This window comes from Neophocaena asiaeorientalis, unplaced genomic scaffold (assembly GCF_003031525.2).
Source record: "Neophocaena asiaeorientalis asiaeorientalis breed wild unplaced genomic scaffold, Neophocaena_asiaeorientalis_V1.1 scaffold303, whole genome shotgun sequence".
In the NCBI taxonomy this organism is placed as follows: Eukaryota; Metazoa; Chordata; class Mammalia; order Artiodactyla; family Phocoenidae; genus Neophocaena; species Neophocaena asiaeorientalis.
In genome coordinates, this window is record NW_020174420.1 from 1,761,520 (window position 1) to 1,772,766 (window position 11,247).

General features: G+C 60.1%; 1 protein-coding gene across 1 annotated transcript in view; it reads right to left on the reverse strand.

Moving 5' to 3' along the window:
• ATP6V1B1 (ATPase H+ transporting V1 subunit B1) overlaps nucleotides 1-4,560 on the reverse strand; it is a 27,547-nt gene extending 22,987 nt beyond the window's left edge. The window contains exon 1 of the mRNA XM_024756432.1: nucleotides 4,437-4,560. Coding sequence (XP_024612200.1) covers nucleotides 4,437-4,554 — 118 coding nt within the window. The 5' untranslated portion in view covers nucleotides 4,555-4,560. The remainder of the gene's footprint in view (nucleotides 1-4,436) is intronic.
• Between the last annotated feature and the right edge of the window lie 6,687 nt (nucleotides 4,561-11,247).

Here is an 11,247-nt window from a genome sequence, read left to right on the forward strand (position 1 = left end):
TGCAGGAAGGGACATTTGAACTGAGGCTCCAAGGTCAAGTGGAGTCATCCAGGCAGCACCCAGACAGCTGGGCAAAGGGCACATCTGGCAGAGATAAGGAGGCCCAGGGGCCCAGAGAAAGAACTGGGGGCCTTTGGGGAACAGTGTTCACTGCTGGATTCCACCTCTTAGAAGAGTGTGGGCCTATGATGGACACTCAGTAAATATTTGTTGGGTGAATTATGGAAGGTGTCACTTTGTCCCACCAGCCCATTCCCGTATATCCCACATCAGGACCTATGAGTTCCCCCTACATATACACACACACCTTCCCATCCCCAGACCAAATGAGGAATCTGTCGCCTACTCTGGCTCCTGCCACCCCTGTGAAGGTAGAATGGAAGGGATGATAAAGCAAATACACAGGCTAAAGGGGTTGTAGGCACAGGAAGACCCCAGCCTCTGGAGGGTTAGGGCAGAGGCCAGGGCATCCACCTGCCCACCAAGAAAATCACCAAACAGCCCTTCCTGCCCAGGGGGCATTTTGATCAAACCCTCTGGGTTACTAGGACTGTGTGAAGTAGAGAGGAGCCAGGGAGCCCAGCAGAGGGAGGGTGGAGGATTGTGAGAACAGGGGAAGGAGCACGGGACGGGGAGACCCGCGTTTTCAATAGCCCTGGGGAAGAGCTGGCATCTTACTGGCCCTGTGGAGAAAATACCAAGACAACTCTAAAGTACCAACAACTCTACCTGCCAAGGGGAGGCGCAGTGAAGGTCACAGGCACAAAGAGGGGAGCGATCTGGAGGTGGGGGGGCCACTCCAGCTCCCAAGGAGGGGCTGGTCTGCAGCAGAGCTGGGTGCTCAGCACTTCTCAATTCTATGCAGCGTGAGGTCTCTAAGTCCCCATCTCATCACACCAGCCTCATCCGTAAGCTGCCTTCCCAGGATTCCCGAGGACTCGGTGGTTCTGGGCTCTAGTTGCTGGGTGAATACATCGCTCCATAGCCTGGACCTTTCATCGCAGATAATCCACTTCCGTGGCCATTTCGGTTCAGTGTCTGGCTATTGCCTTCCTTTGTCCGAGGCCTCGCCCTTGACTTACTACGGCAGCTCACTGGGCCCTTTCCCCTCTGAAGTCCCACAGCTGCCACCCAAGTGGGTGCCCTGCCCTCCAGCTTGTCCGGAACTGGAGACAGATCGTGTCGTCCCTTCAGACCAGGGTGTCTCCTCTGTAGGACTAGACAGTATCTTTTCTTAGAGGCTGTCTGGTTTGGACACAGCCAAGGTGGTCCTTGACCAGAAGCCAGGTCTTTTGTCTGCACCCACCAACTCTGATGGTGTCTGTCGCGTGGAGTGGCAAACTGAGGCCCAGGAAGTTGGCGGATTTCTCCTAGGGCCCACCACAAGTCAGGACAGTAGCCTGTGGCACTCGAGGCCTAGGGCCCTACCCCAGCCCAGGGCACGTCCCTGACCCTGGAGGTGGTGCTGGAGGCAAGGGCTGGACGAGAAGACCCCTGCACGGACACGTTGCAGACACTCCCTCCAGCTGCTCTGCCCACCCCCTCTCCATTGTCCTAGCTGACACTTCGGGTTGCTCTTCGGGCTGCGGGCCCCTTCTGCTCCCACCTCCCCACCGCCTTCCCCGGCAAAGGCTCAGCGGGGCTCCGCTAATTAGGGCCGGCTCAGCCACACCTGCAGCGTCCTGGGAGCCAGCAGAGGCGGGCGTCCATGCGTGAGGCCGGGGGGCGGGGCGGAGCGGATCAGGCCCTGCACCTCCTCCCAGATCCCCGCTGGAGGGATTAGGGGAGGGAGGGCAGGGGTGGAGGGTTCTTAGAATCGGCCCAAGACCCTGACGGTGGAACTCTCTCCGTGTAACCTCCCTTGCCTTTCTGTTGAGGAAACCAAGGCAGCCAGTGGTTTGGCACTCAGGGCCCTGGGCCATCGTACCGGGCTCCAGCCCTCCAGCCAGACTGCCAGCCCGTCCGTCCTAACCTCTGCTCCTGCGGGGCACCCCGACCCCTCACCCCACCCCTTCTGCCCCACACAACCAGCTAGAGCTCCTGCCGCCTCCTCTCCGTGGAGCACAACTCCAGCTCTGAGGAAGGCAGAGGGGTCCCTTCCTTCCCAGGGTGGATACTGCTGGGGTTCCTCCCCATGCTGATTCTACCCACCCCCCTTTCTGCCCTATTCCCTCCCTCAGCCACTGCAGAGAAATCACCTTTAATGCCTCTGGCCTGTTTAGTCCACCTCCTCCTCCAGGAAGTCTTCCCCTGGACCCATGCGCATGGCCAAGCGAGCTCTGGGGCTGGGAGTCAGCTGCCCCGTCCCCTGGCCCTCTGGTCCCCCAGCTCTCCTCCTAGGCTCCTTCTGCCTCTACACAAAGTTCTGCCTGGAAGTGCTGAGTCCCCTGGTGGGGCAGGAGGGCACAGAGGGGCACTGGAGTCCACCTGCCCAGGCCCCCGAGGAGGAAGGGAGGTGTTGGAGAAAGCTGCAGGTACAGACGCACGCTGAGGAGTCCAGCCTCCCTCGGGCGGGGGGTGCCGGCCGGCCCCCGCGTGGACCTGTGAGGACAGGACGCCGGTGTGCAGCGAAAAGCACAGGAGCTGCCTGTCTTCACAGCAACACCTTTAACGCGGCACTGGGCGAGGGGCTCACCCGTGACTCTGGGTGGGCTGTTGGGTGTGAACACAGTTGCCTGGCTGGGGGCCGCATGGTGCCAACGGGGGCGGGGGGGACACTGCTGTTCCTGCTTCCAGCCGGGGTCAAACCTCCTGGGCCTTGGCCCTAGTGCCAGGGCTTGTGGACTATAAATAAGAGGCCGGCTGGGAGGGGATCCCGGGTAAGGCTGCACCCTGGGAGGGCACATTCCAGGGAAGAGGAAAGCCGAGCTGTAGGTCCAGACCTCAGACCCCACCCCCCACTCAGCACCCAGGCGGCTCTGCCGTTCTCACAGGGGGAGGGGAAGACGGGGGAGGAGCCTGCGGGGGTGGCCTGGACAAAGGTCAGCCGACTCTACTCAGGTCTCCGGGCCCGGGCTGTGGACCCCGGGGGGGCACAGTCACTGCATATTTCTGGGCCTTGGTGACCCCGGCTTTGCAGTCGGGGAGGATCTGGACCTTGGTCCTCCCCGGGCCCGCGGGGCCTTCTTGATAAATCCGACCCCACTCGCTGTCAGTTTTTCCTTAGCTGGAGTGTTCCGCACCCCGCGGTGCCTGCCTCGGGCCTCAGGTGGTGGCCCACCCAGCCGAGGCGCTGCTCCCCCCGAGCCCTGGGCCTGGCCGTTCTGCTCCTGCTTTGCTCTCCGTGGTGTGGCCCCGCCGACACGCAGCTCTCAGTTGCCTCTCCAGACACTCCCCCTGCCCCGGTGGGGCTGGCTGGCTGCAGAGGGAGGGGTGGCCGTGCTAGGCCAGCTTCTCCCCATACACACCCTCTTGGGAGCCTCTGGCTCTGCTTAGCTGGTGCCGGCCAGGCCGGTTTACTCCAGTGAACGGGGCTGTCTGAGAATTCAACAATTCACCACACCAGGGAATGTGACCTTGGACAAAGAAATATGGCCGGAGCAGGGGTGCTCACTTTGGTCCTGGGGACGTCCAGGGTTTTCTGCCCCAGACACCCGGACTCGGCCCACCCCTGCAGGACGGGCACTCGAGCCACACCCACAGACGCCCCCGATGCCCCCTCGGAAGCCCGCAAGGGTCCACTCCAGTGCCCGTGGTCCCCACACCCCTACCCCCGGATGCCAGGCATGTGCCCTTCTCCTAGCTGCTCACACAGACATGTGACATCATCTGACCACACACTCATCCATGTTCTCCCCGTGAGCACGCATGCTTGCACACACACCCCCACCCTGAGTGTACAAGCACGCACACACAGTCTCACACATTTCCTTTCTGATCACACACACGCTGTCACATACATATTCACACACGTATGTCATCACCCAAGTGAAGGTGGGGGCACACGCCCACCCAGGCACATGCCTGCCCCTGGTTCCACGCCCAGGCACCCTCCCCCAGAATGCACACATGACGTGACACACACGGTGTCAGGTGTTCCCCATCCTGAGAACGCACACGTACTCTGCGTTGCCACATACATCCCCCAGGGACACTTGATTATACAACTCCTCACACGGAGTATTCTGGTGTACACATGCACACACCCCGAGTGCACACACACACACACTCTTGGGGGCAGTTGGGAGCTCTCTGTGGACTTGGGGTCTCAGTGAAAGATCACTGATGACAGGAAGGTTCCTGCAGCCACTCCCCTGCCCTTTCTTCCAAGGTACCCTGGGCTGGGGACCCCCATCCCCCTACCCGCATCACTCCGCAGGACCGAAAGCCCCTTAGGTCTCCCCAGGTCTCGGGTCCTTCGCTTTCCCCGAGGCTAAGAAGGAGGACCTGCAGACCCAGCAGCCCGCCCGACCTCACCCACTGGGGGTCATACTCACTGACACGGGGGTGGGTGATGTAGTTTCGGGTGACCGCCTGCATGTGCTCTCGGGTGGCACCCAGGTTGGAGCCACTGCTGGGGACCCCCCGGGGGCTACTGTCTACCTTTGCGGCCATGGTGAGGTGGAGGGCTGGGAATTTTATTAACTTTGGATGCTGAGACCTCAAGGCTGGGACCTGGTTCTTGACATCTCACTCCTGCCCTCCAAGCTCTGCTTCCCTCCTCCCTCCTCCCGTCCTATCTTCAAGCCTGCCTCTCGGATGCCTTCACAATACTGGGCTAGGCAAATAAAGGAGGCAGATGAAAGATGGAGCCTACAGTTTAAAAGGGGATAAAGATATTTGAACTGAGGCTCCAAGGTCAAGTGGAGTCATCCAGGCAGCACCCAGACAGCTGGGCAAAGGGCACATCTGGCAGAGATAAGGAGGCCCAGGGGCCCAGAGAAAGAACTGGGGGCCTTTGGGGAAAGGAGCTCATGGAGGAGGCGCCTTGCAGGAAGGGCCATTTGAGCTGAGGCTCCAAGGTCAAGTGGAGTCATCCAGGCAGCACCCAGACAGCTGGGCAAAGGGCACATCTGGCAGAGATAAGGAGGCCCAGGGGCCCAGAGAAAGAACTGGGGGCCTTTGGGGAACAGTGTTCACTGCTGGATTCCACCTCTTAGAAGAGTGTGGGCCTATGATGGACACTCAGTAAATATTTGTTGGGTGAATTATGGAAGGTGTCACTTTGTCCCACCAGCCCATTCCCGTATATCCCACATCAGGACCTATGAGTTCCCCCTACATATACACACACACCTTCCCATCCCCAGACCAAATGAGGAATCTGTCGCCTACTCTGGCTCCTGCCACCCCTGTGAAGGTAGAATGGAAGGGATGATAAAGCAAATACACAGGCTAAAGGGGTTGTAGGCACAGGAAGACCCCAGCCTCTGGAGGGTTAGGGCAGAGGCCAGGGCATCCACCTGCCCACCAAGAAAATCACCAAACAGCCCTTCCTGCCCAGGGGGCATTTTGATCAAACCCTCTGGGTTACTAGGACTGTGTGAAGTAGAGAGGAGCCAGGGAGCCCAGCAGAGGGAGGGTGGAGGATTGTGAGAACAGGGGAAGGAGCACGGGACGGGGAGACCCGCGTTTTCAATAGCCCTGGGGAAGAGCTGGCATCTTACTGGCCCTGTGGAGAAAATACCAAGACAACTCTAAAGTACCAACAACTCTACCTGCCAAGGGGAGGCGCAGTGAAGGTCACAGGCACAAAGAGGGGAGCGATCTGGAGGTGGGGGGGCCACTCCAGCTCCCAAGGAGGGGCTGGTCTGCAGCAGAGCTGGGTGCTCAGCACTTCTCAATTCTATGCAGCGTGAGGTCTCTAAGTCCCCATCTCATCACACCAGCCTCATCCGTAAGCTGCCTTCCCAGGATTCCCGAGGACTCGGTGGTTCTGGGCTCTAGTTGCTGGGTGAATACATCGCTCCATAGCCTGGACCTTTCATCGCAGATAATCCACTTCCGTGGCCATTTCGGTTCAGTGTCTGGCTATTGCCTTCCTTTGTCCGAGGCCTCGCCCTTGACTTACTACGGCAGCTCACTGGGCCCTTTCCCCTCTGAAGTCCCACAGCTGCCACCCAAGTGGGTGCCCTGCCCTCCAGCTTGTCCGGAACTGGAGACAGATCGTGTCGTCCCTTCAGACCAGGGTGTCTCCTCTGTAGGACTAGACAGTATCTTTTCTTAGAGGCTGTCTGGTTTGGACACAGCCAAGGTGGTCCTTGACCAGAAGCCAGGTCTTTTGTCTGCACCCACCAACTCTGATGGTGTCTGTCGCGTGGAGTGGCAAACTGAGGCCCAGGAAGTTGGCGGATTTCTCCTAGGGCCCACCACAAGTCAGGACAGTAGCCTGTGGCACTCGAGGCCTAGGGCCCTACCCCAGCCCAGGGCACGTCCCTGACCCTGGAGGTGGTGCTGGAGGCAAGGGCTGGACGAGAAGACCCCTGCACGGACACGTTGCAGACACTCCCTCCAGCTGCTCTGCCCACCCCCTCTCCATTGTCCTAGCTGACACTTCGGGTTGCTCTTCGGGCTGCGGGCCCCTTCTGCTCCCACCTCCCCACCGCCTTCCCCGGCAAAGGCTCAGCGGGGCTCCGCTAATTAGGGCCGGCTCAGCCACACCTGCAGCGTCCTGGGAGCCAGCAGAGGCGGGCGTCCATGCGTGAGGCCGGGGGGCGGGGCGGAGCGGATCAGGCCCTGCACCTCCTCCCAGATCCCCGCTGGAGGGATTAGGGGAGGGAGGGCAGGGGTGGAGGGTTCTTAGAATCGGCCCAAGACCCTGACGGTGGAACTCTCTCCGTGTAACCTCCCTTGCCTTTCTGTTGAGGAAACCAAGGCAGCCAGTGGTTTGGCACTCAGGGCCCTGGGCCATCGTACCGGGCTCCAGCCCTCCAGCCAGACTGCCAGCCCGTCCGTCCTAACCTCTGCTCCTGCGGGGCACCCCGACCCCTCACCCCACCCCTTCTGCCCCACACAACCAGCTAGAGCTCCTGCCGCCTCCTCTCCGTGGAGCACAACTCCAGCTCTGAGGAAGGCAGAGGGGTCCCTTCCTTCCCAGGGTGGATACTGCTGGGGTTCCTCCCCATGCTGATTCTACCCACCCCCCTTTCTGCCCTATTCCCTCCCTCAGCCACTGCAGAGAAATCACCTTTAATGCCTCTGGCCTGTTTAGTCCACCTCCTCCTCCAGGAAGTCTTCCCCTGGACCCATGCGCATGGCCAAGCGAGCTCTGGGGCTGGGAGTCAGCTGCCCCGTCCCCTGGCCCTCTGGTCCCCCAGCTCTCCTCCTAGGCTCCTTCTGCCTCTACACAAAGTTCTGCCTGGAAGTGCTGAGTCCCCTGGTGGGGCAGGAGGGCACAGAGGGGCACTGGAGTCCACCTGCCCAGGCCCCCGAGGAGGAAGGGAGGTGTTGGAGAAAGCTGCAGGTACAGACGCACGCTGAGGAGTCCAGCCTCCCTCGGGCGGGGGGTGCCGGCCGGCCCCCGCGTGGACCTGTGAGGACAGGACGCCGGTGTGCAGCGAAAAGCACAGGAGCTGCCTGTCTTCACAGCAACACCTTTAACGCGGCACTGGGCGAGGGGCTCACCCGTGACTCTGGGTGGGCTGTTGGGTGTGAACACAGTTGCCTGGCTGGGGGCCGCATGGTGCCAACGGGGGCGGGGGGGACACTGCTGTTCCTGCTTCCAGCCGGGGTCAAACCTCCTGGGCCTTGGCCCTAGTGCCAGGGCTTGTGGACTATAAATAAGAGGCCGGCTGGGAGGGGATCCCGGGTAAGGCTGCACCCTGGGAGGGCACATTCCAGGGAAGAGGAAAGCCGAGCTGTAGGTCCAGACCTCAGACCCCACCCCCCACTCAGCACCCAGGCGGCTCTGCCGTTCTCACAGGGGGAGGGGAAGACGGGGGAGGAGCCTGCGGGGGTGGCCTGGACAAAGGTCAGCCGACTCTACTCAGGTCTCCGGGCCCGGGCTGTGGACCCCGGGGGGGCACAGTCACTGCATATTTCTGGGCCTTGGTGACCCCGGCTTTGCAGTCGGGGAGGATCTGGACCTTGGTCCTCCCCGGGCCCGCGGGGCCTTCTTGATAAATCCGACCCCACTCGCTGTCAGTTTTTCCTTAGCTGGAGTGTTCCGCACCCCGCGGTGCCTGCCTCGGGCCTCAGGTGGTGGCCCACCCAGCCGAGGCGCTGCTCCCCCCGAGCCCTGGGCCTGGCCGTTCTGCTCCTGCTTTGCTCTCCGTGGTGTGGCCCCGCCGACACGCAGCTCTCAGTTGCCTCTCCAGACACTCCCCCTGCCCCGGTGGGGCTGGCTGGCTGCAGAGGGAGGGGTGGCCGTGCTAGGCCAGCTTCTCCCCATACACACCCTCTTGGGAGCCTCTGGCTCTGCTTAGCTGGTGCCGGCCAGGCCGGTTTACTCCAGTGAACGGGGCTGTCTGAGAATTCAACAATTCACCACACCAGGGAATGTGACCTTGGACAAAGAAATATGGCCGGAGCAGGGGTGCTCACTTTGGTCCTGGGGACGTCCAGGGTTTTCTGCCCCAGACACCCGGACTCGGCCCACCCCTGCAGGACGGGCACTCGAGCCACACCCACAGACGCCCCCGATGCCCCCTCGGAAGCCCGCAAGGGTCCACTCCAGTGCCCGTGGTCCCCACACCCCTACCCCCGGATGCCAGGCATGTGCCCTTCTCCTAGCTGCTCACACAGACATGTGACATCATCTGACCACACACTCATCCATGTTCTCCCCGTGAGCACGCATGCTTGCACACACACCCCCACCCTGAGTGTACAAGCACGCACACACAGTCTCACACATTTCCTTTCTGATCACACACACGCTGTCACATACATATTCACACACGTATGTCATCACCCAAGTGAAGGTGGGGGCACACGCCCACCCAGGCACATGCCTGCCCCTGGTTCCACGCCCAGGCACCCTCCCCCAGAATGCACACATGACGTGACACACACGGTGTCAGGTGTTCCCCATCCTGAGAACGCACACGTACTCTGCGTTGCCACATACATCCCCCAGGGACACTTGATTATACAACTCCTCACACGGAGTATTCTGGTGTACACATGCACACACCCCGAGTGCACACACACACACACTCTTGGGGGCAGTTGGGAGCTCTCTGTGGACTTGGGGTCTCAGTGAAAGATCACTGATGACAGGAAGGTTCCTGCAGCCACTCCCCTGCCCTTTCTTCCAAGGTACCCTGGGCTGGGGACCCCCATCCCCCTACCCGCATCACTCCGCAGGACCGAAAGCCCCTTAGGTCTCCCCAGGTCTCGGGTCCTTCGCTTTCCCCGAGGCTAAGAAGGAGGACCTGCAGACCCAGCAGCCCGCCCGACCTCACCCACTGGGGGTCATACTCACTGACACGGGGGTGGGTGATGTAGTTTCGGGTGACCGCCTGCATGTGCTCTCGGGTGGCACCCAGGTTGGAGCCACTGCTGGGGACCCCCCGGGGGCTACTGTCTACCTTTGCGGCCATGGTGAGGTGGAGGGCTGGGAGCTGAGTGCCTGAGCCTCCAATACTTCTGGCCCAGCTGGAGCTGGAGAGAGCCGGCCGGCCTCCCCCTGCGGCCACCCCTCCCTTCCACCCTCCTCTCCTCCCCCGGGGTTGATTGTAAACACGGAAACCTGGCGCTTTGGCTCTGAGCTCTTCCAGATCTGGGAGGTGCCCTAGGCCACCTGGGAGTGGGAGGCTGGGGGAGGGGCAGAGGGGTAGGGCAGGCTTCTCCCATCTCTGTCTGTTCCTCCTTTCCCGCCCCCGGCCCTGCAGCCGGTGTGAAGTCAGCCCTTCCCCCGGAACCTCAGGTGCTCTGACAGCCCCATGCCCCTCACATCTCCTGCTGGGCTCCCTCCCACACCCTGCTTTCGGCAGGCTGCCATCTCCTCAGGTCTTCTCACTGTCCTCCCAACCTGCTCTCACCCTGCCCTCCTTGCCCTGACCACATCTGGGTGCCTCTTCCCCCGCAAAATTCCATCATCATCTTTTTTCGCACATCTATAGAGGATCATTCTTGGGCCAGCTTCAGTGCCACCTCCTACAGGAAGCCTTCCCTGGATCCTCCAGCACCCTGGATTCACCACACATCTGATCTCTTTCCTATGTCCTGCCGTTTGGGGAGTTCTCTCATTGCCACCACTTGGCTGTGAGCCCCCACAAGCTCAGCCTGTGTTGTTCCATCAGACTTGGGTCTCCTTAAGCCTTTCTGTCTCATAATATTGAGGGCTCCCTGAGAACCAGGGCATGTCTCTCTCCATTGATCACAGGACCCTGTTTCACCTTATATTTCACCTCCAGGGTCCCGGACAGCAGGTCTGCCCTGACATTTTCAACCCAAGGTAGAAAGTACAAATAGAGGATCCCTCGTCATCCCTGGTGGCTAAAGAAGTTGTCCCCTGGGCCGTGGAGCATGCACAGGTCTGTTGGGCAAGGCATCGTGGGCACCGGTGTTTGGCTGCTCCGGTGACCTACGTGTCTCCTTGCAGACTCAGGATCTCCCAGCATCTCTAAGGACCTCCCCAAACTACACTGCCCCACAGCACAGCTGTCTGGGGCTCCCTGTCTCCCAGCACCCCCTTCTGGGTAACTCAGGGCAGCCAACTTGAAACCAAATATGCTTCCCAGAGCAGATTGGAGTTGAAGGTGCTTGCCTTTTCTTCCTTCAGAGTCAAAATCTCACCCTGCATCCTCCGACCTGAGAACCCATTTCAGGGTTCTCCGTCTCCCACTTCAGGTTCAACCCCCTCACGATTCCTAGTCTTTCAAAGAACTCTCTTGGGCTGGGGTGGGGGATGGGTGTGACTGAAGGGCAGCACAGGGGAGATCTTTGTGGCGATCAACAGTTCTGTATCTTGTTTGGTGGTGGTTCCACGAATCTTACACAGGTGATAAAGTGACATGGAACTACACACACACACACACACACACACACACACAGCACCAATGCCAATTTCCCAGTTTTGATACTATACTGTAATTATGGAAGATGCAACCATTGGGGGGAACTGGGTGAAGGATACTCAGATTTCTCTGGACTACCTTTGCAACTCCCTATAAGTCTACAGTTATTGCAAAATAAAAAGTTAAATAAAAGTGTCTTCTTTAAGCAAGAAAACATCTTAAGAAGTGCTTCAAATTGGGGTGTTTGTAATGGGTGGGTCCTCTAAAGCATTGTGCGGTCATGCCTGGGTTTACCTGTGATGCCCTCTCTCCAGCTCTCTGGATCCTGGTGCCACCCTTCATTAGT